Genomic DNA, 26,080 nt, shown 5'->3' with positions numbered 1-26,080 from the left:
CTAATTAACTTGTACTTGTAAAGTTTTGATTTTGATAACCAAATAAACAAGTTTAATCATCCTTTAAGATATCTAAAAATTCTGCAAATATTATTTTTATCACCTATTTTTCACATCAACATCACCGTTGCATTCCTATTTTATGAATAAAAACGATATTATTTAAACTGACATGAATTTACGGAATATTTCGTGACTTTCAATTTCGAAACTAATTCATTGCGCATTTTTTATTACTTAATACATAAGCGTTAGAATGATATAAATTTTTAAACTGATTCAACGATTATAACAACAAAAAAAATTAAGAAAACACAATAAAACGGTGAACGAATAAATTGTTAAACTATTAAATGATATACAGAAAAAATTATACAAGTGGCAACGTCCTAATACCTACCTAACAATTTGACCTCTATCCCCACGCTCTCGCCAATAGCTCTAACTAGGTCATTCGTTCCTACCAATTGCTTAGCTGCGATTCCGTCACGTGCATTTGTTGTTATCATCAGCTGGGTCCGGGCTTGTTCGAGTATATACAGCGACTTACTGTTCATTTACCGTCTCGCTCTAAATCTCAATGTAGAGGGAGACGAATGCGAAAGTTAACTCGCTTTAATCAGCTGTTGTTAGTCCGCTCACTGTAGCCGGCCGGCTGGTGTAGTTAGTTGTTCTATAACTGTTTGTGGTAGCGCAAGGCTCAGCGTGTCAATTTTATTCTCTAATAAGTATGTGCATTACTGATTATAACAAAATATCAGTTATAGATGGATATGTAAAGTGTTTTAAATATCATCAACAATCGGTGCACAAATTGTTAGTTAGGAGACAGTATTTTACTGATGACGTTGTATTGTGAAAAATTTTAAAAGGACTTGTAGTTAAAGTTTTTTTAATTGTATCGTCGTTTTTGTTAAAATTCGTGAAAATGTCGACGGGAAAGCGTTTAGCAAAGCGTTCTATTATCGGAACTCGCGTTTGTGCTCCAGGAGAAGACGGAAAATATTATTCGGGAGTAATTCAAGCCGTCAAAACACCGGCAAATTTTTTAGAAAACAACAATTGCATTAATTTAACACCGAACACGCGTTATACGGTCCGTTTCGATTCACGACAAGGCAATTTGGGTAGAACAAGTTGCGAATTCCACGAAAGCGAACTTATCGGACCCGGCTTCCAATCGGTACTCGGGTTAGAATTGGTACCGGGACAAAAATGTTTCGTCACTTATAACGGCAGAGAAAATTCTGGTGAAGTGCTTCAACATCATGCCGAAACTGATGATGTTATTATTAGAATTCAACCACCAGGCACAGAGGTAAGATTAAACTAGTGAATATTCTGACGTCACCGATTTAACCACGGCTATTTCGTTTAACCGGCTAATTAATACTTGTCGGAATTGAAATATTCAATTTTTTTTTTAATTATTAAATAATGTTATAAAACTTTGTTTATATTCGTACTAATAAGAACAAATGAATATAAAAAGTTTACGATCCTTCTTAGTTTTACACAATATTATTTTTTTACTAAATCGCCTACAGTTTGGCTGGCGTTATCGAGATATCCAATGTTGCCGGTGCTGAAACGTCCGATAAAATCCTTAGATATTTCAAAATATCGAACCTTCTTGCATTAAATACAAATCTTGGTAAATATTTTTAAAATAAAATAAAAAGAATAAGAAGAAATGTTTTCAAGTATAAATTTTATTTTTAAATCTGATAGTCAAGCACTTTTTTGTTACTATTATATTTCGTACGAATCCAATTACTAAAAATATAAATTTGAATATTAGAAACGATGTTAAACGTTTAATTTAATATAAATATATAAGTATAAATTGAATTGATTTCAAACAAAGGAATTCGCGTATGGAGTGATATGATTATCGATCTGGCAACACGGCTACAGATTTGTGTTGTGTAGGTCTGATCGTGCGCAGATACGGAACCTCTACCTTCCTAATTGGTAATTGCATCCTTGTGACGTCATTCGTATAAACAAAACAGAATACCGTTCAGGGTCGATTTTTTGGTGTTACCTACTTTTGTTTGGTTATATGAATATGTAGATGTGATATTGATTAAAATATTACCTACTATTTGTATTTAGTTAATTTTCGTTAGTGCAAATTGGGTTTTAGTTTTTGTCTTATCGTTTTGACTTTCTTTAATTACCGACGCAACGATTGTAGATTTACAAACAAAAGTTTTCGATTATCAGTAATTTATGCTGTATTGATCAATTGCCTACTTACCCAATAAACGGTTTCTACTGGTTTAAGGTCAAATAGCATCGCGTGCGGGTGCACACTATTTTGAAATCAGTATTTGGAAATTTCCAAGAATATTTTCTTAATGACAATAAATATAAATATTATTTGATTTAGTTTTATGAAAAATATATACCGGGTGATATTATGTTCAAAAATACGTAATAATTGACGTCGGTTTTTATCAAAATATGACTTTACATATATAGAGGTGGAAACGTTAATTTTTACACGTTATTTGGAACTAATTTCCATAGACCAAAATCCAGACAAATTATCACGAAAAAAATAAACAATAATATTAGAAATTCTCGAAATAGATAATTTTTTTTAATTTAAGTTCATCGATAGAACAATAGAAAAATTTGGTTATGAAATTTTTGACTATAAAAGGATTAACGTCAACTAAAATCAAATACAAAATGGACGGTGTTTACGGCAGCGTTGTGAGTGATTTTTATGGCGGTTACACGAGTGCTCTCGTCCAAGAGGCTCATCCACGAGCTCCACGTTACCATTAGAGAGTCCTTCTGTACATCCACAGGGAATTCAATATCCAACTATTCGGCTACCTCGCTAGACATGTGGCTAGACATATTTTGGGACTTGGAAGGTCCATACTTTACTCATCTTCACATAGTTTCATTTATACGATTAAGAAAATGGCTGCTGCATAAATATATTTCCCAACTTTATTAATATGTGCGGATATCTTCAGGTCGAAGTCGGAAACTTTTCAAACAACCATCGTATGTACTGTTGACACATTGTACAAATTTAATACAAATCAAAATTAATTTACATCGTCGAAATTCAAAGGCAAAATCAATAAAATTTATCTTGTCGTTTGTGTTGGTTGCCAGAAGACGAAAAACAACGTTTGTATATATATCTAAACTGTTACAACAAATTAATTTCTTGACTTGATATCGCGGTCATCAAAACACGATTTGACACAAATTCCTGTTAAATATGTTGACCCGACGTAACGACAACGCCGCGCCTGCTCAACGCCTACTCCATCAATAAACATTCGAAAATATTTTATGTAAACGTTCTTCCTGATAACAGTCTCATCTAATTGGTAATTGAAATTGAAAGTTATAAATTAAATACATTGTATCTTAATAGTAGGAAGTCGAGTTTATATTAATCGTACGTCTTGTTGATGGATATAAATTGAGTATTTTCTTGGTTCCATTTTCGATATCTTGATATATTTCACGTTGAATAAAGGCCGTGCATTATTCGGTATCGTAAATGACTGAACCCTCTAAGACCTGTCGACCAGTGTTGCCACAATTTAAAAGCTGAATGTAAAAATTGAACTAGAAAATGTACTAGATTGTACCAACTTCAAACAAATTTAATAAAATTATAGAAAGATGTATAAACATAAGTTTAAATTAATTTTTTTTTCCAAAAATGTTATAGATTGTGTATAAAATACACAAATGTACTAAAATGTACTAAAATTGTACAATTGTACTAGCTCTGGCAACACTGCCTGTCGACCTGTGTGAAGTTCGTATATATTTGAACAGGTCCGTATTTTGATTTAAGTTTAGTGTGCACAGCTTTAAAAATGATATTTTTTTTTAATAGCACTACATAATTTTATAGTTTCTACAGTTATAAAATGGCAACGTTGTAATACAAGAAAATCGGAAGAAAAACGTTGATACTATCATTGAAAAAATACAACAGCTTCTTCGTGATCAAACAGAGCGAGTTATATAACGTGAAGTTTATTCTAAACATAAAAAAATTTCTATAGAAAGGCGAAAAATTAAGGAAAATTCATGAAAATACATCATATGCTATGATTTTTTGGATATTTTCAACTATTATGTGAAAAAATTCGAAAATTTAAAAAAAAAAATTTGACGTGCTTGTATAAAAAATTCTATATTTCCGAAGCCATTTGAGTTATCCATTTATTTTTCACATGAATCAATTGAGAAAACGAGTGTCTAAGTATCTTCTTTTATTAAATATTTTAATTCCATATTTATGTGAAATATACAGGGTTGAACTTGGAGTACATTGGTTGTTGAAAAATAGGCCTATATATATATATATATTCATAGTTTCTACAGTTGTGAAATGGCAACGTTGTAATACAAGAAAATCGAAAGAAAAGCGTTGATACTATCATTGAAAAAATACAACAGCTTTTCCGTGATTATACAAAGTGAGTTACATAAAATAATATTCAGAAGTTTTGAAATAAAATTTCAGATTTCAAAGGGGACTTCTTTGTTCTAAATACAAAAAAAAAATTGTATCAAATTCTGCTACATTTCTGTAGAAAGGTTTTTTTTGATACGAGTAGTTCGAAGAAGGTATCAGATGTTCGGAGAGAAAATTATAATAGGCGGAAAATTAAGGAAAATTTACGAAAATTGGTTTTCTGGAAAACTATATGTGTGATCCTAAAACTAACAAGATTTTTAGATTTTTTGGACAAAAATACATAATATCCTACGATTTTTTGCTTATTTTCGCAATAAAGGTATATTTTCAACTATTTTCAAAAATTCAAAAAAAATTTGACATGCTTGTATAAACAATTTTATATTTCCGAAACCATTTGAGATATCGATTTATTTTTCACATGAATCAATTGAGAAAACGAGTGTCTAAGTATCTTCTTTTATTAAATATTTTAATTCCATATTTATGTGAAATATACAGGGTTGAACTTGGAGTACATTGGTTGTTGAAAAATAGGCCTATATATATATATTCATAGTTTCTACAGTTGTGAAATGGCAACGTTGTAATACAAGAAAATCGAAAGAAAAGCGTTGATACTATCATTGAAAAAATACAACAGCTTTTCCGTGATTATACAAAGTGAGTTACATAAAATAATATTCAGAAGTTTTGAAATAAAATTTCAGATTTCAAAGGGGACTTCTTTGTTCTAAATACAAAAAAAAATTGTATCAAATTCTGCTACATTTCTGTAGAAAGGGTTTTTTTGATACGAGTAGTTCGAAGAAGGTATCAGATGTTCGGAGAGAAAATTATAATAGGCGGAAAATTAAGGAAAATTCACGAAATTTGGTTTTCTGGAAAACTATATGTGTGATCCTAAAACTAACAAGATTTTTAGATTTTTTGGACAAAAATACATAATATCCTACGATTTTTTGCTTATTTTCGCAATAAAGGTATATTTTCAACTATTTTCAAAAATTCAAAAAAAATTTGACATGCTTGTATAAACAATTTTATATTTCCGAAACCATTTGAGATATCGATTTATTTTTCACATGAATCAATTGAGAAAACGAGTATCTAAGTGACTCCTTTTTTTAAATTCCTTCATTTCATATTTATGTGAAATATACAGGGTTGAACTTGGAGTAAGTTGGTTTTTGAAAAATATCACTATACAAATTTGTAGTACGGATAAAAATTATTATAGACGGAAAATTCGTGAAAATAGGATTTTTTGGAAAACTTAACATTTGATGCGGAAACTAACAAATTCTTCTTTTTTAAAATAAGCGAGCTATATAAGTTATAGTTAGAAGTTATGATTTCACTGGTGCCATCTGTTTGATATGAAAAAATAGCAGCTGTACTCTTCTGAGCATAACGGGCACGATCGTAGAATATTCAGCATCATTTTTTTTACATAATCTATCCTCTGAAACAAAAAAAAACCATAAAGGAGCTCAAATGGGAGATGACTAAACTAGGGAAAGCACTACGGAAAATTTGAACACTATCCATGACACCTGGACTAAAAATTATAAAATTCTACCATCAGTGAAGGACATAGCTTTTCAATATTTCCAGAATTTGATACGGAAAAGCACGAGCTGCAGCAATAAGTTTTTTTTTTATATAATCGAGGTGCTAAATTATCTTAAGTTAGACCTGCGTGAATTGCAAAGTTGATATATAACTGGACAGGTGTCTAATTTGATTTTTGTAGTAGTTTTTTGAACTCAAAAAGTAAAAAAAAATATTTAATTATTACAACAAAAAATTGTCATGTAAATATTTTTTACAACGTAGAAAAATACGCGTGTAGATATAGATTTGAAAAAATGTTTCAGACACCCACGGACTTAAGCGCATTGTTTGGACTTTGAAAAAAAAATTTCACGAGAATTTTTTGTTAATAGGTTCCTCATTAAGTATCCTTCGCAATAGTGAAAGAAAATTCGAAAAAATATCGGGGTTTCGATGTCAAAACGAACGATGCGTGTCAGCGTTCACACGTTAAAATTTATTTTTTGGATCTTGGGTTCAGAACCGTGTATCACTTTTTATTGAATCGTAATATTAAAGAAGATTAAAAAGTAGGTAAAGTTAATAGTAAGAATTAACCGTTTACGTATTCGTTTATATAAGAGAGGTACTCAGGACACTTTTAAGACATTAGATACTTGAAAATGCAAGTAAATCGAGATTAATTCGCTCGTCCCACTTAAATATAGGTTATGTATCCGTAGCGTATAGTGAACGTTGTGATAACATTGTGAAACAAACGTACTTATACTTAAATATACACACTCAACCTGCTCTGAGGTCGATTGTATCTGTACATTGCCTTTCTCTCGACGCCATTAGTGAAGCCGAAGCTGTATAATAATCAGTGACATGCACGTAGGGGCTTCAAGTTTGTTGCTTAAATAAATAAACAAATTAAACGATTGGGGGATATTAGAAAGTAGTTTATTTATTATGGAGACGTTACAGCTTGTATTTGTTTATCGATGGCATACAGGGTGCTAATTATTTTCTAAATAACGATAAACTTTGACCTCTAACTGTCCTCTAACATTTTGAACAACTTCTTCACATGCGGGTGTTATTTTGTTTATTTCGAGGTTATATCACAATCGATTTTAGTTGGGAATTCGCTGCTAGTGTACGATTTTACCACGTTAAAAAATAATCGATACTCATCGATATTTTGTAAGAATAATTAAAATTTATGAAGCCTCCTGGTGCACAGACGGTTCTAGGATGGATAGCTTGGTCATAGCAGACTTCTGCGAATGACACTTCACAATAAGCGGATTTTTCTTGTTTAGGAAACATACTATAGTCTCTAAAGCAAAGACAAAACGGCTGAAATAATATACATTGGGCTTGTGCTAAAATCTGTAACGAGTCCTACAAGAATTGGTGAGTTTGGGTGCCAGGTCACTCGGACAACAACGATAACAACGAAGTGGACGCGCTCGCCAGATTGGGATTAGTAAATCCACAAATATCCCCTTGATTTAGTCTTAAGTGTGGCTATTACATCTCTCAAAGATCTGATTGAGAGGGAGGTTCTGCGGAGATAAGACAGACTCGGTTATCAAACAACTGTCCTATATAATTCGATTGGTGACAGACCTTTTAACCGGTTAGGGTCATCTTAGACGCCATCTCGACACTATGGACGTCACGGAAGACTCAGAATGTCGCTGGAGCTGCAGACCACGTCATCTGTAAGAGGTTCAAACACTTGGGCAAGTCTCACAGTTTGCCATGTGACATCAAAAGGTTCAAGCCTGATCAGTTTTCGAAAGGACATTGTAATTGTCCTTTCAATCTGTTTTGCTTTGTTAGGCTACTGCAACTCCTTTGGAAAACGTTATTTTTGGTGGCGTTTATGACTATTTTGGTGTTTTGTTCCCATTTAGGGGCAAAGCTCCATGCTTCTAACAGTTTCTTCCTCAAATCATATTCAAAAAGGTAAATTCTGAATGCTTATCAAAAAGGAGAAGTCATTGGGAGCCGAAGGGTGAGAAGGTGCGGTGTTCTCATGGACATATGACTAAATTTTCATCCGAAATGCGTAATTCTTCAAAAACTGTGGTTGTCCTAATGCGACTCAATCCCATGACTCTCCTGAAAAACTATCATCACTTTTCCAACCTACGAAACCTTTTTCAGAGCTAATTTGCCTTTAGTAATCTACTAACTTGGTGTATTTCCGTTTCAGAAGTGTGATAGTGAACCTAGGTTTCATCTAAATGAATCGACTTGAAAAATCCGATTGACTCCTTAAGTTTTTCACTAAACTTCACTAAATTCAATGTAAATGTATATAATTGATCAGCTCGTCAATACTGTTGAAGCCTTTTATGAAAACGGGCGTTGAAATCAAATAATTCTGCATAAAACATTGCTAGATATTGCTTCCGATAGTGAGGTAGAACAGCCGCCAACCTTCACCCAATAACACTGAGAAGAATTTTGAATAAAGACGCTTAGAAGGTTAATAAACTGACATTTACCGACCTTTATTTGGTTAAACCTTACGGAGAAAATCATCTGCAGTGATATCGTATTAGATAATTAGCAGAATTGCACCATGGACATCCACGAATGATTGAAAAGCTACCAGCAGCAACTGATTGATGCCAGGTGACATAACTTATTCAAAGATGAGGTCGATCAAGCATATGGGATTGATGATAACTATTTTTTGTGGCAAGAAATTGAGGATATACAGCTGGAAACTATTTGGTTCGAACAGGACGATGTCACTTGTCACACAGCCAAAGAAAAAAATTATTTTGCGGGAAATTTGATAGCCTTGATATATCGTGTCATAGTGATATAAATTGGCAGCCATAATCACGTGATTTGATACAGTTTGACTTATTTTTTGGGGGGATATTCAAAAGAAAAAGTTTACTTCAGGAACCCTGGAACTGTACAAGATCTAAAAGATTGTTTCATTAACATTATATACCTTAGCGGTAAGCATTTTGTTTCAATTTCAATTCATAAATTTTATTCTTATATAAGGTAATAAACTAACTGTACTACAACGTTTACACATTTTGGTTTATTAAACAACGAGAGGTGGGCCGCATTTTTTTCGAGATTTTTCGAATAAATCTAACGATTTTCTAATTTATATATGTACGTATAAACAGTCAATCAAAATACGTGGCTGTAACATTACTAGCGTTGAATTGGCTGTATTAAGTATTTGTTTCCGACTGCGTCTTTATAGTACTATGGGTGTGTTAAATTACATTCTTCTGCGTAAGTGCGCAAGGCTAAATCGAGTATTAAGGTCAAAAGTTGATAGTTATACAGGAAATTGAAAATTTTATCTTGCGAGCCACGATAGAATAATAAGGTCACTAATAGCGGTTGAGCCCATTTTTAAATTTGAATTAGCGATTGCGTGAACAGCATAAATATTCAACGTTCTTTGTTAAAAGAACAGTTTAGGAAAATTTAATTATATACTTGGTGCAAAAATATCAAAAGTCTTGTATCTCCCTCAGTATTGTTAAATAAATTTTAAAAATACTACAAAAAGGGATTTTATTTATGAAAAAAAGGCTTAGGAGATTAATTAAATGCTGAAATTCAATATGTTATGTTTAATAAAATACTTTTTTTATAATAACTTCACCAATCAAATCGGACAGATGGCAGGGGGTGAGTCAAGAGGAGAAAATAGAATTTTCACGAAAACCATTGCTCAAACTCAAAAACTGACGTGATTTTCGGAATCTCCATGAGAAAATACATGATACTACGCGTTTTTCTCGATACTTTCCTATTTTTCCTATTAAGTGGCATCACCTCCCAGCCAAGCTCCAATAGTTTTCCACGAGTGTTCCCCAAATATGTGTGAGGCTTTGCATTTCCGATTCGACAATTCTGACCGTTTTTCTTTGTTTACTTCATCCAATTTTATTAATTATTGATCAGAATTGATCGTTTGCTTCCTTGGAAGCAGCTCAAAATACGAAACACGTTTGTAATCCGGATAGGACCAGCTCTATATAAAAATTTGAAATTACAAAAACTTTATCATTAAATATCTCCGGAAATATTGATTTAACCGACTTGGTGTTGAGGACTTTTTTCGTAGAAAATTGAATATTCTACAAGTTTGTTGTTCACTTTTTTTTTGTAGTTCTTGTCATTCAAGAAATAAACGCGACAAAACGTAAATTTGATGAAAAAATCAAATGTAGAGCCCTATACTACCTCGCCAGTTCGAGTGCAGCATTGAATTGTGAAAAAAAACCGTCCATGGTCGCTAATGAGATATAGACATTTAAAACTGAACGATCAGAGCTGCTCTGTTTTTTTTTTAAGAATTTGTTTTCGGTACTTGCAACAAAATTTAACGATGAAACGGAAAAAACGAACCATATGATCTGTACAATTAAAATATCTGGGAACCGTTTGTTTTACCATCTTCAGCTCTAAAGAATGAAATACCGAAGGGACTGAACTTCCCATCTACGAGGTCTGGCTATTAAATAACGAGACTGCGCGCCAAGAGGGCGTTGGGTATCTAGATATCTTGTCCACGCACGTCCCAAAACACGTTTCCGTCACTATTATAATATTTGAGCAGTAGCTGTTTGAAACGAACGTGTTTTTTCTCGTGCCATTTATAACGAAAATCATTAGCAACGTATCAATCTCAAGTTTCTCGTTAAATTGAAAAAAACTCCGCCAGAGTGCTATAAATTCTTGCCAGAAGCCTATGGGGACAATTTTATCTCTCGTGCGCGTGTTTTTGAGTCTGTGAAGCTCGAACACCCACCGTACTCACCAGATTTGGGACCGTGCGACTTTTTCTTGTTTCCGAAGATAAAATCTGCTTTGAATGGACTCGATTTGAGTCGATGGAAGCGGTAAACCCGAGCTCCTAAAGGCACTCGCCAAAGAAGACTTCCAGAAGTGCTTCGAGCAATGGAAAAAACGTATGGAAAGGTGTATGGCGAAGGTAGGGGATTATATTGAAAGGGAGCATTCGAATGTAGAATAATTTTTATAATAAAACCATTTTTCGTAACCAGTCTCGTTATTTATTACCCAGACCTCGTATACAACTTATTTTGTTGTTGTTATCAGAGAAGTGTCGAAAATTCAGTAAATATTTCAGTAAAATTTGAAATTTTACTGATGGAAACAAAAAAAATTCACTTCAAAATGTATAAAAACAAACGTTTGTATTTCGTAATTTGTGTTTAAATGATGTTATAGGGTCAAGTTGACGTGAATCGTTATTTTTAAATTGCCAGTTTCATTTTATTTAGCAAGAAATCTCTCAACCGACCTCACGATTCTTGTCGCACCAACTGACATTTTGCAAATAGAATTAAAAGCCATTTAAATATTATTAACATGTCGTCTCTAAAGCGTACATCAAATCCGGACGAATGATGCTGCAATCACTTATTCTAGGTTGGCGTTTAGAAAATAAAATTTATGTAACTGAAATACATTACACAATCTAGAAGGTTAGCGATGTTATGGCGTAGGTGAGGACGAGTAAACAATAAGCGAGAGTGAATCGCTTTTTCCATCGAATAGGTATTTAACTAATTAAACTTAATTAGTTTTAATCAAATAAGAACGACGACATGCTATAAGTGAAATTCGGTGAGATTGAGGTTAAGTTTATTCGGAAATTAGCATAAAATTGAAATTATACGAATTGTAAAACGCAGTAACATGTGAATATTATACGAGGATGGTCTCAGAAGTACCTGGCCCAACAGAAAAAAACCCAAAAAGTTTTTTCCCAACGATGTTCAATATGGCCGACGATAGGGAATAATGCAGCTGCACCTTATTTAAATTAAAAATAAACGAAAAAACAAATAAAAGCACAAAAAAAATTCAAAATATATCCCCAAACCGAGAAGAACCGTTTTTACTTAACTCGTCCTCTTCTGGCCTTTGGTTGATGGCTTTTCGTCCTTTTCAGCTAGAATAGTACAACTCCAGCCATCCAGAGGAGCAATTCCTATATCGGGGCTAACTGCAACACATCTTTCTCAAAAAAAAAGTCTCTTATCCTACCTATAAATCATCCAACGATTTATTTGCCGACATCACCTCTTCATTATTGAAAAATCTTTGACCAAAGGGTCTATTTTTTCAAGTCTGCGAACAGAAAATAATCCGATGGTGCTAAATATGGCGAATAGGGTGTATTCGAACTTAAATTTCTTAATTTTGGCCATTGCATTAACTGATGTGTAAGCTGGTGCAACGATTTGATGAAACAAAACCGGTTTTGTTTGATTTTTTCGCTCAAACATTGCAATAAGTTCGCATAATACTCGTCGTTGATAGTTTTTACTTTTTCAAGATGGTCAAAATGAAAATTATCTCGCGCGCATCCCAAAAAACCGACGTTATGACCTTGCCTTCAGATGAAACGGTCTCTGCCTTATAAAATGGTTAGGAGAATAGAAAAAAAGGCTAAAAAATATGAAAGAAACTCGTAAATGTTTCATTAATTTACGAACTTGTCAAATTAATGTCAACAATTCTCCATTTTGTGTCGAAACTACGCTATTTATTACAACTTTGAACGAATTAATGACGTTTCTACATATTGAATTTTTGACAACTCCCATCAAATATTTTTCACAATAAATCAAATTGTCTCAGTGCGCACATTAGCGGAATTTCGATTTTACGTTGGATTTACGTTAGGGAAAAACGACGCATCTTTGAAATGGGTCGCCCTAGAAACCCGGGGCGAAGCGTGTGCGACCTCATTTTCGATATCGATCAGTGACCTACTTTTTTGGGCAACACGTGCTCTTGGAACTGCATCGCACATCGGCCGTTTCGGAGTTTCCAACTAATGGAAACGACTAGGGAGTTCATTTAAACAGTTCCTACATGATTTGATTTATTGCATGCGATAGTTCGGGTCCATAGCCGGTTTGTAAAGATTTTTCAGTGAAATAGTTTTAATTATCATCTTATATATTCGGTAAGACGAAAATATTTTTTCTCTATCATTTTATTTGTTGACGCGAAAACTTTTGGTGTTTAAAGCGAGTTTAAAATGGAAAATTTAAATAATCTGCTGGTTCTTCTATCATATAATTAGTGCTGTAATATTCAATTCTATTATCGCTTTTTCAGGATTAAATTTTTCCTAATTGATTGTATTAAAAATTTTTATGCATCTAAATGTTTTTGATTTCAGGTCTCTTCTGTTTTAAAATTAGTTTTTGTTGATAGTTTTTAAAAGGAACATAAATTTTGACGTTTCAAATTTTCTTTAAGTCTATCAAAATTCATGCGAACCACAAATTAGTAAACATTTAAATATAGTACTCAACTTGAACGATAGTCAGCACATATAGAAGCTCTAATTTATCACATTCAAATTAAAAATATTCATACTGAACACACTGTTTACACCAACACTCAAAATTACAGTGTCTGTCGTGCGTTTCGATAACCAAGTTATCGTCTTCAGAGACTGAAGGTAAACTCCAAAGTCTCTGAAGACGATAACTTGGTTATCAAAACGCGCGTTAGACACTATATTCTTGAATGTTGGTGTAAACAGTGTGTTCAGTATGAATATTACCAGAAATTCCAACTTGGTAAAAATATGCAGATTTTTTTATATTCTGAAACTTTCATTAATCAGAATCACTATGATAAATTTTCAAATTAACAGTTTCCTAAGATATACCACAGTGAAAAATCACATTCTATAGATACACTGTGATGTGTTATCTTCATTTTCCTTAATTTTAATTAAATCTAAGTGTTGAAAACATGTTTATTTACTTTGTTATATAAAGTATTTCGTACCGACATTTTGGTTCCCTCAGATCCATCTTATGTTTTTAGTTTTAATCGAGATGTCCGGGTGGATTATTTCCGTTCATTTTTTCAACGCAACATACCGTTTTTACAGATTTTTCCAGCACATTTGCTACTCTCTAATATAAAATAAAAATGCCCTCAAATAGATGTGATGTTTTCCATCTCCAAATTTTTAAAAAAAATTAATAACAAACTCTTGTGATCGTAAAAACGAGCGAAAAAGCGTGGAAAAACCTATATTATATCGTAACAAAGTTAATCAATCAAAAACTGGAAGATTTAATTGATAGACCGATGGAATACCACCAATCGTATTAAAAAAATGCGCAGTTAAACTGACAAGTCCGCTATTCAAACTCTTTTTCCTATCATATAAAAGAAGTCTCTTTCTTCTAGACTGGAAACTTGCTGGGATTCAACCCATACCAAAAAAAAAAAAGGAAAAAAGACGGTTCCCAAAAACTACCATCTGACTGTTTTAGTCCTAGCTATTGCCAAGGTTATGAAGAAAGGCGTTAACCAACAAATTTTGAGTCTGCTAATATGATCAGCGACCATGAATATGGTTTTCGTAAACTTAGATCAACCGAGGATCTCTTGAACTACATCTCCGGTTTATGCATGAACCTATAGAAAAATATGGTAAACTTAACTGGACATTTCGAAGGCTTTTAACATAGTTTGGCATGCCAACCTTCCAAATAAATTAAGATCATACGGCTCGTGTTCCTTAAGGAAGCGTCTTGAAACCTACTGTCTTTTTACTGTATACCAAGGATCTACTCGAGAGCTTCTAATCTTCTACAAGGCCCAGATTCGCCCATATTTCGAGTATTATTAGCACATTTGGAGTTCGGCTCCCAAGCGTACCCTGAAGATGCTTGATTCCAAGCAGACGAGAGCAATTATAAGCGATCCAGAGTTTACCAGAAACTTGAACAGCTTAGAAGAAAGGTAGATGCTCTTCCGAGCTGATGAACTTACCACCTATGTGGTGATGTATTTGCAAGACTTACTCGACAAGCAGATGTGGCTCATGAGCACGCGTGCAGGCCCGAAAACGTCAACCTTCTTTGGAGAAGTGCAAGCTTGTGGAATCAGCTACCAAGACACGTCTTTCCCGAGCGTTACAACCTACAGAAGTTCAAGATTAATATCCACAGGAACCTCCACGTGGCTAGGTACCACTCGAACTACTAATATATTATAGGGTTTACCTTCTTATGCTTGCTTTTTACATAAAGAACGACCACAACAAGTCCAATTAGTCTAATGAAGTAGTACATTTTGGTGCAAAGGGGGTTTAGTGGGTATAAATAGAAATATGCAATTCCAGCAGCCTTTTACCCCTTCACAAGTTAAATTATTAGAGGGTAACAGTTCCTAAACAACTTTCATTGACATTCCTGTATTTATATGTTTTATCATCATTAGTATCTTTAGAATGTTCGATTTAAATCATTCTAAATCTTCAAAAATAAACATTAGCTAACAGTATACGTCATATATTTCAAATTCTCCTCGTATATTTTTTACGGTCAGTAAAATCTAATCTTCGTCGTTGGTATTCCTTCCTTTTAATGGAATGAGTTCCTCTATTTGACCCACTAACACGATTTCATTAATTAGATAATCGAAAATGACATTTTCTTTAACGAATTATTGAATTTTAGTCACGTGGGTGGACTTGTATATTATTTAGACCAACACGTTCTGATTCCGTTAAAATAAGGTCGGTATTTATAATAGTTTCCAAAAATTCCTTTCAACGAAAACAAATAACAATTTCGTAATTGTCCTATTAAAAATGATTAAATCGAACGAAAATTTCTTACGAATAAATAATTATATTGTTTTAGGACCCAAAATTTGTCGAGATAACTTGTAAATCATTCTCTTAGATCGTCTTACATCTCTGAACTGTTGAACCTCGTCCTGAAGATGTCACAACTTAACAGTATATTAGCCACTTTCCAATATCATTATCAAATTAGTTCTATCAAAATTTCATTCTTATTAAACAAGAAAAGCTTCTCTCGCCTGAAGAATTTGTCGCTTGTGTAGTCCATTGGTTCCCAAACTTTATTGTTTCTTAGATCACACAATTTTGCTGAAACCTGTGGATCCCAGCAGCTACATTACTACCAATTTCCAAATCTCTGAGTTTTAATGACGAATTAATAGTTTTCGAAAAAAAGTTGAGTTAACATTTTAGTTCTTCACTATCGAAACTAAATAAATTTTCATGGACCCCCGCTTATGATTGTGGACCCCCATTTTCTGCCAGACTACCGTAGATTCTCACGTGGAACTCTGGTGTACCGCCTAGATAACTTAAGAAGTCAAGTCCTGGGTGGATAATTTTTGAAATAAAAAAAAAATCGAGTAGGATGAAACTCGTTGCAAAATAAGGAGCCTGCTGCTGGTAAAACACTGGGTAAAATAATAAACATCGTTTCTTGATAACGTTAATAACAATTACAATAAAATAAAAATTTCGGTAATTGTTACTCAATAACCCACCGTAGTCAACAGATCTCGCTCCCAGTAACTTTTTTCTGTTTCCAAATCTCAAATATTCACTTACAGAAAAAGGATTTTTATCAGACGCAAACTCCTAATTTGAGGTATTGATGAGCAAATGTAAGACCAAGACCGGCTTTTCTTTTCTTTCAAGCTCGATCCTGGTCTTTCAGGCTCGATCTTGGTCTTGGTCTTTCAGGCTCGGACTTGGTCTTGGTCTTTCAGGCTCGGTTTGATCTTTCAGACTCGATCTTGGTCTTGGTCTTTCAGACTCGATCCTGGTCTTGGTTTTTCAGGCTCGGAGTTGGTCTTTCAGGCTCGGTATTGATCTTTCAGACTCGATCTTGGTCTCTCAGGCTCGGTATTGATCTCTCAGGCTCGATCTTGGTCTTGGTCTTTCAGGCTCGATCTTGAATTTGGTCTTTCAGGCTCGATCTTGGTCTTGGTCTTTCAGACTCGATCTTGGTCTTGGTCTTTCAGGCTCGGTTTGATCTTTCAGGCTCGATCTTGGTCTTGGTCTTTCAGGCTCGATCTTGGTCTTGGTCTTTCAGACTCGATCTTGGTCTTGGTCTTTCAGACTCGATCTTGGTCTTGGTCTTTCAGGCTTGGACTTGGTCTTTCAAGCTCGGTATTGATCTTTCAGGCTCGATCTTAGTCTTGGTCTTTCATACTTGATCTTGGTCTGGGTCTGGCAAAAAATGCCAGACCAAAACCACTATCGTTCATCACTAATTTGAGGAGAAAGACAACAATTATTAGTTTTTAAAAATTATCAGTTTTGTCACAACATGATATAATCTGGAGTCGAAACTAAATCATTTGTTAGAGTCTGTTCGATTACAAATTTTTGAAAATATTTTTCTCACTTGTTTCAGGTAAATATCAACCGAAATAAACATGATAAGTAACAACAGTAAAAGGTACGTAACCTCATAAAAAATTATGATTATCCACTATCTTCGAGTTGGTGACTGGTATAATTTTATTCTGGATAATCTGCAGTATTACTTGTAATGTCACAATTATTGTCCTACGTATAAAATCTTTAGTAGCTTCATCAACTTATTTCAGTTTTTTTTTACATGTTTTTCGCTTCTGTAAATGATCCAAAGTAACCCCAAATGGAAAATTTATTAATTCAGCAAAAACTTGCTGTGTTTGTATATCTAAATCTTTATAATTAAATTCATACCTGTCATTATTCTCACTACACTGTGCAATTTCATTGTCTTGCCATTCGCTCATGATCTAAAGAACGTCATATTTCTATTTATTTAAAGAAATTTATTAAATAAATCTAACCTGGCCACGCCACTGCTTATCGCAGACTGACTAGCAAGAATCTTTCAAATAAATTGTGTACACATGCCTTCCGACAGCTTCGGCCAATGGAAAAGTATTTATGTTTACGATTCGATGTTTTCATTGGTAAACAGTGAAGATGATGAGTCCACGTGGACTGACGGCTTGTTAGATGTTTACCGAATTTTATACAGGGAGTAAACATTCTGCAAGAACTATAACGACATTTTTTTACGACGAACAGCTCGTGCAATAATAAAAATGTATATAGTTAGATAACCGTTACAGTTGTAACTCTCCACCTCTATACAATCACTTTTTTAATCAATAGACTGATTTTATCCGTGAAAGTGAGAGGGAAAGTGTACGTGAAAGTCTTGTTGTTGCATACATGTTGTTTTCTAACAGGTGAACATAATTCGTGGTTAACCTCATTCAGTAATTGTTAGTAAAAGTAAACAATCGTAGAAATTAATAATAAAGCCACCATCTTGGTTACCGTCCATTCGTCCATTGTTTAGTTAGTCGGTAATTAGGATGTTAGAAACGATTTCTACATTCCTACATGCCATAACTAATAATTCTAATGATTTACAGTGTTTCTCATTAATTTGGACCACAACGCAACTCAGTCATTATTATTTTTTAGTATTTTTTTATTAAAAAAAAAAAAAAAATAGTACGGTGCTTGTTCTAATTCCTATAGTCTATTTGTATGAATGAGACAGTATTAAAATAATAAAGCATTCGTAATCTATAGGATCTCGAATATTAACAATTCAAGTACGGAGATGAGAAACGGCTCAAAAAACTAACTTTTCTCTGCGATATCACTCCAAAACTTAACGACTTGAACCAAAATTGAAGAAAATAATGTTAACAGACTTTATGAGCGCGATTTTAACTTTCAAAGAAACGATGAAAAAGTATGCGTTTCAATTAAGAAAACAAGCATTGAGAAACTTCAAAAACAAGGTTTTCTAAAGCAATTTTTTTGGATCTCCCAAGTTCAATTTGATCGAAAAGGATTTTCCTACACCAATTTTGCCAAAAAAAAACGAATTTTTCTACTTAACTTCAGTGAAAAGAATGAGTTTTCCAAATCATATTCTGACAAGAAATGATTTTCTCGTCAAAATCCCACTCTTAATTTAATTTGATCAAAAAAAGGCTTTTCAAAGTCTAATGTTACCAAAAAAGGAATTTCTGAATCCATTTTAGCCAAAAAACAAATTTTCCTAGTTAAATTTAGTAGGAAAAATGAATTTTCAAAATCCTATTTTGACGTGAAATTTTTTTTCCAGTACAAGTATTTTTTTGTCACGGAAATCATTTTCCTATTATTGATTTGATTAAAAAAAAGCTTTTCCAAGCCGAATTTGAACAAAAAAGGAACCTCCAAGTTCATTTTAGTCAAGAAACAAATTTTCCTACTTGAATTTGACAAGAAAAATGAGTTTTCCAATTTCGACGTAAAACCCTTTCCTCGATCCAACTATTTTTGTGTCACGAAAGTCACTTTTTAATTCTGAATTTGAGGGAAAATGGATTTTTCCAACTCATATACTAGTAAATTAAACTTTTTCAAGTCCAAGTTTGTCCAAAACTGTCTTCTAAATGATTAATTTTATCAAAAGATGGAGTGCATCCGTAATCCAAACCGAGACTACGAAGATTTCATCGAAGACTTGAATGTTTTGTTTGAAGAATTCGAAATAAGATTCGATGACTTAATTAGACTCAATTTTATATTTCCATCTAATGAAAATGTCAACATTGATGAAGTATTTGTAAAAATAGTCAATTTTTGATATATGAATGAAGAAATTATAATTTGAATCGACCATAAACGTCTTAAAAACCAAACATCGGTCGCGTTTGACAAATGAAAATTTCATTTCGTGTGTACGTCGTACCATCCTCGCAATATTGTCCAATTTCTAAATTTTCTCTTCTTCAATCGTATCAGTTTTTGAGTTTCATATCATTTACAGCCTCCAAAAACAATTAGTTTGATAAAAATTTTTTAAACTCTGCTATTTATCTCTGCCCTAACCCAGTTTATTCGGATGTATATCTCTTTATGTCCACTTGCTTGTGTGCAATTTTTAAAGACATCAACATTCGTCTGAATAAACCAACTTAAACCCACAGTCGTTCACTATCATTTTGTGAACTTTTTCCATGATGTCAATACAGTTTTTGGTCGCCCCAAACGATCGTTGTTATTCAACCAGAAGCTTAAATGAAGATGCAGATTGCACTGTATTCAGACAACCCTCCTTTGTACTTTCAGGTTGTCCACAAAGTATATTAGTGTTGAATTTTTCCTTCATTCCTACTTTTGTTGCCTTTTTTCCTCCTTAGATAGTTTAGACCAGAAATAACACACACGTAGCAGTCAAATTCTAAATGTCGATACTTCAAATAAACTTCTGAATAAACACAACATAAAGATTGATTTTGATCCAATTAGATTTTATAAAATTAAAGTTTTTCGAACTCCTCCGAAACGGCTTGAGCGATTGTCATGAAATTTTGTGTCCATATATAATAATTATATTACGAAAAATTCTTATTTATAATTTCAATCTCCTTTTTGTATCCATCTAAGCAGTGACTGTTATACGTATCTTTTTAATTTTTCCGTGCAATTTTCATGTTAATTTTACTCTCATCGTAAATTTATCATTAAGTTCCAGTGCAATAATTATCTATTAATAACTAAAAAGACAATTTTTACTCTCATGTAAATAAACACGTGTTGTGAACTCCCGCTAACAACGGCCATTACCGTACCTGTACATATTGTACTTAACATTTTTTGTAAATAGTTTTAAATTAAAACAGAAACGTGTTTAATAAATATAAGAATACAATATTGAGTCACATTTTCTCACAACAGAGACGATTAGAACAAAGAGAAACGCACAGATTCCTAGTAAACAGCGTAGAAGGATTGACCAACAATGTCAACAAGTCCAGTATGAGTCTGATGTAGAACATTTCAAAGTGGTTATTGGATAACTATGAAATATGAATAAATATTTTTGATGTCTAGACAGCTATCAAGAATTTTAATTCGAAATATATTCGTTACTTTAATAAAGTAAAAGTCCATCCCTATACACTTGTAGTAAGTTAGTTATTTTAGAAAAATATTTTGTAAATATATAGTTTATATGGCAGAACAACGTTTGCCGGGTCAGCTAGTATGATATTAAATAAAGATCAGAACAGTAAAAAAAAGTTTTTGGTATTTAATCCCGTTATTTTTGCATGCCTCACCCTAATCCTTTGTTTATCCTCGGTCAACGCTGACCTAGTTCTATATGACCTAATTCCGAAAATCCAGGCACTCTTTTCTAGTCCAATCTATCGGCGGAACGCGCTTTTCATCGCTTTCATTACATACTATATAATGTCTTATGTCAACACTATATAAAATTTATATTTGGAACGATTTTCCATGTTTATATTTAATTTCCGTAATAATAAATGAATCTGTTACTTTTTATCGTCTATAAATGTCACCAATTAATTAAAAAATTGTATCTTTTGAAAGTTCAAATCAAAGAAGCGTCAATTCTCTTTTAGTTTGTTCATAGTCCCCAATTTTCCTTAAGACCCACTTTGTATACGAAGCTATTTTGGTCTATGGATCGGTGACTAGCTAGTCAATTCAAAATTCAAACAAATATAAAAGAATACGTCTGTAAAGTTAGAAAGATTAAGTCGCTTATTTTATAGATCAAAATTTACTGCTATTTGGTGCTATGATAGGTAGACCTTATCAGGTTTTCCAATATTTTCTTAATTCAGAATTCATGAAACCAGTTATGGTTGAAGATAAACAAATAAATACGCTGCTCAATTAATAAATATCCTTGGTAGTTCGTCTGGACACACCGACGAGTGAGATTGAAGGTCTTATTGGGTACATGGCTCTGGACCAGAAGCCTTCTCCATCGATATTGAAATAAAGATTCATTATGCAGAAATTACATAGTCCCAGATACTGTGTCCTCCAGTTGATAGACATGAAATTTCCAAATTCAGGTCGAACAATTATCACTAATAACTGTAACTTCAGTTGATGTAGCAAATTGATTATTAGATAGGAAAACTCATCTTCTGGGTACGCTCCGCTCCAACAGAAAAGTTAATCCCGAAAAGGATACAACGAAAAAATTGAAGATTGGTGAAAGTTTGGCCAGATAAATGGATAGAGGAATTGAGGTATTGAAATGGAAAGACAAACGAGATGTGCTAATGATTCCAACAAAATATAGTACAAAATCTGCGAATGTGCAACTCAAAAACGACCAAAAACCTCAAAGGTCGTAGTATTCATATAGTTTGTTGAAAAATGTACTTAGCTCAATCTAGAGAGGAACTATCGCAATCAGAAGATCATCATCCTGTCCAATCAATTAGAGCTCTAAGCTCCAATATCATATAATGAAAATTCGTTTGGAATTGCTTAGAAACATCAAACGGCTAAGCAAGAAAAATAAAATTGGATTCCGGGAGACACCGGAGAGGAGTGAAATAAAATAGCTAATAAGCTTGCTAAAGCTTGGAACCCAAATCCTTCTATGGTATCAGCTACAGAAGAATAGAAAAAGCACTGGACAACCTACAGAAGTTGATACAAGCAAAGATTCTTCTGGGAAACTATAACCAGAAAAATCCACGAATACTAACACGAGTTTTATCGCCTCAACACACACCTGAAGACGCTAGGACTAGCAGATAATGCGGCGTGCAGGTTTTGTTGAAACCTCTATCCGTATTATCTGGAAACGTGACACTTTGGAGTGGATGAAATAGAAGACGAAGATCTCTGGCATCCTAGCCGTTTTAGAAGGAGTGGGATTGATGGATCTGCTGTAAACACTTGCTGTATCATAGCAAGAAAGGGGTAGATCCTTTGGGTCACAGTGTATACGAGACCCCAAATCTATATAAGAACCGTAGCTCTCGTTATAATTTGATTTTACAACGAAGTATGACTGAATTAATTGTGCACTAGCAGGCTCATACGGTTGTTAAAGTGTTAAAAGAGACCTAAAATAAAAACAATTTATGAATTAGTTAAACTCAAGATTGACGAGTAAGAAAATAACGAAAAATATCGTAAATATATTGGAGTTTGGAGAAAACAAGCGTAAAATATTGCACTAACCTTAACGCGATGTTTACAGGAAACAATGTAATATATAGAAAATTTTTTATATCGAAAGGTATTCTTATCAAAACTTATTAAAATATCTAGAAACTAATTTATTTATAATCAACATAAATAATATCTTTCTTAATTACGTATACATCTCTTATCACTTGTATGGTTTCCGTTCGGTTTGGAAATTTGCGAAGGCAAACCGTGTGTTTATGATTCATAAAAAAATAAACGAGAATGAACAGTTAGAGTCAAGTTACAGGTGCCGTTACACAGAAGTCACTTCATAATTGGGTCGCAACGGTAAGCGTTAAGACGTAAAAGCCAAGGCAAGTAAATAATAGTCAAGGTACGTGATTCAAAAAACAAATGTAAACCGGACTATTACAAATTTACTTAACACAAAAATTGTTCAAAATAAATATTGATTAGTCCAGCTATTTTTTTTTATTTCATCTAAGATAAACGCTTTTGTCGTTCAATCAACGATAATCTAAATCTGGATGCCTCTTGAGAAGTTTCGACACTCAATCTATAGAAAAAGATTATGTGGGACTAGTTGGATCCAGATGTGATTTATTGATTGTTAGATAAAGTATCATCTTTTGAACTGAAGAGTGCCAAAAGGATGCGTGTAGATCGTAAGAAAGCACAATTTTCATCTAACGTAATATATCTTAATGTTCAACAATTTCACTCTAAAACTGGACACTTCTTGAGACTTTAGGTCTCAAGAAACATATTTTCAACTAATCGATCAATAGAAAATTTAATTTAATTTACGCACAGATCGTAACTACAATTTTCCTCCAACGTAACATACTTTGATATACAATAATGTCACTCTGAACCTGGATGTCTCTTGAGACTTTTGGACTCAAGAACCAGATTTTTAAGACCTCAAAATGATCGAATGACACATGTCGGATGCAGATGTGATCTTTAGACCGCTAGATATCGTATAAACAAAGTCAATTTGAATTTGGATCTCTCTGGACGCTTTTGGACACAAGAAATATGATTTTAGAAACTCAATCAATAGAAAATGATCGGATGAGACTTGTTGGATCCAGAAGATTATCTTTTTTTGCTCGATAAAGTTCCTGAGCTGCCTTCGTATCATAGTTTTAATTTACGCAGAGATCGTAACTACAATTTTCCTCCAACGTAACATACTTTGATATACAATAATGTCACTCTGGACCTGGATGTCTCTTGAGACTTTTGGACTCAAGAACCAGATTTTTAAGACCTCAAAATGATCGAATGACACATGTCGGATGCAGATGTGATCTTTAGATCGCTAGATATCGTATAAACAAAGTCAATTTGAATTTGGATCTCTCTGGACGCTTTTGGACACAAGAAATATGATTTTAGAAACTCAATCAATAGAAAATGATCGGATGAGACTTGTTGGATCCAGAAGATTATCTTTTTTTGCTCGATAAAGTTCCTGAGCTGCCTTCGTATCATAGTTTTAATTTACGCAGAGATCGTAACTACAATTTTCCTCCAACGTAACATACTTTGATATACAATAATGTCACTCTGGACCTGGATGTCTCTTGAGACTTTTGGACTCAAGAACCAGATTTTTAAGACCTCAAAATGATCGAATGACACATGTCGGATGCAGATGTGATCTTTAGATCGCTAGATATCGTATAAACAAAGTCAATTTGAATTTGGATCTCTCTGGACGCTTTTGGACACAAGAAATATGATTTTAGAAACTCAATCAATAGAAAATGATCGGATGAGACTTGTTGGATCCAGAAGATTATCTTTTTTTGCTCGATAAAGTTCCTGAGCTGCCTTCGTATCATAGTTTTAATTTACGCAGAGATCGTAACTACAATTTTCCTCCAACGTAACATACTTTGATATACAATAATGTCACTCTGAACCTGGATGTCTCTTGAGACTTTTGGACTCAAGAACCAGATTTTTAAGACCTCAAAATGATCGAATGACACATGTCGGATGCAGATGTGATCTTTAGATCGCTAGATATCGTATAAACAAAGTCAATTTGAATTTGGATCTCTCTGGACGCTTTTGGACACAAGAAATATGATTTTAGAAACTCAATCAATAGAAAATGATCGGATGAGACTTGTTGGATCCAGAAGATTATCTTTTTTTTGCTCGATAAAGTTCCTGAGCTGCCTTCGTATCATAGTTTTAATTTACGCAGAGATCGTAACTACAATTTTCCTCCAACGTAACATACTTTGATATACAATAATGTCACTCTGGACCTGGATGTCTCTTGAGACTTTTGGACTCAAGAACCAGATTTTTAAGACCTCAAAATGATCGAATGACACATGTCGGATGCAGATGTGATCTTTAGATCGCTAGATATCGTATAAACAAAGTCAATTTGAATTTGGATCTCTCTGGACGCTTTTGGACACAAGAAATATGATTTTAGAAACTCAATCAATAGAAAATGATCGGATGAGACTTGTTGGATCCAGAAGATTATCTTTTTTTGCTCGATAAAGTTCCTGAGCTGCCTTCGTATCATAGTTTTAATTTACGCAGAGATCGTAACTACAATTTTCCTCCAACGTAACATACTTTGATATACAATAATGTCACTCTGGACCTGGATGTCTCTTGAGACTTTTGGACTCAAGAACCAGATTTTTAAGACCTCAAAATGATCGAATGACACATGTCGGATGCAGATGTGATCTTTAGATCGCTAGATATCGTCAATTTGAATTTGGATCACTCTGGACACTTTTGGACACAAGTTTTAAGAACTCAAGCAGTAGGAAATGATCGGATGATACTTGTTGGATCCAGAAGATTATCTTTTTTTGCTCGATAAAGTTCCTGAGCTGCCTTCGTATCATAGTTTTAATTTACGCAGAGATCGTAACTACAATTTTCCTCCAACGTAACATACTTTGATATACAATAATGTCACTCTGAACCTGGATGTCTCTTGAGACTTTTGGACTCAAGAACCAGATTTTTAAGACCTCAAAATGATCGAATGACACATGTCGGATGCAGATGTGATCTTTAGATCGCTAGATATCGTATAAACAAAGTCAATTTGAATTTGGATCTCTCTGGACGCTTTTGGACACAAGAAATATGATTTTAGAAACTCAATCAATAGAAAATGATCGGATGAGACTTGTTGGATCCAGAAGATTATCTTTTTTTGCTCGATAAAG

The 26,080-nt window shown here is 33.5% G+C and overlaps 1 protein-coding gene and 1 long non-coding RNA gene across 2 annotated transcripts in view; both read left to right on the top strand.

Annotated features, from left to right (window-relative positions):
• The first annotated feature begins 479 nt into the window (after nucleotides 1–479).
• The window catches only part of LOC130449067 (zinc finger protein 395), a 121,686-nt gene continuing 96,085 nt past the window's right edge, over nucleotides 480–26,080 (top strand). The window contains exon 1 of the mRNA XM_056786720.1: nucleotides 480–1,318. Within this exon, the coding sequence (XP_056642698.1) occupies nucleotides 929–1,318 (390 nt within the window). The 5' untranslated portion in view covers nucleotides 480–928. The remainder of the gene's footprint in view (nucleotides 1,319–26,080) is intronic.
• Nucleotides 8,123–23,429, top strand: LOC130449068 (uncharacterized). The gene is made up of 3 exons (XR_008910410.1): nucleotides 8,123–13,019; nucleotides 17,272–17,316; nucleotides 20,604–23,429. It is a non-coding gene; the product is annotated as an uncharacterized LOC130449068 (long non-coding RNA).

The sequence above is a fragment of the Diorhabda sublineata genome, chromosome 9, assembly GCF_026230105.1.
Source record: "Diorhabda sublineata isolate icDioSubl1.1 chromosome 9, icDioSubl1.1, whole genome shotgun sequence".
Classification (NCBI taxonomy): Eukaryota; Metazoa; Arthropoda; class Insecta; order Coleoptera; family Chrysomelidae; genus Diorhabda; species Diorhabda sublineata.
This window is presented reverse-complemented; position numbering and strand designations above follow the sequence as displayed.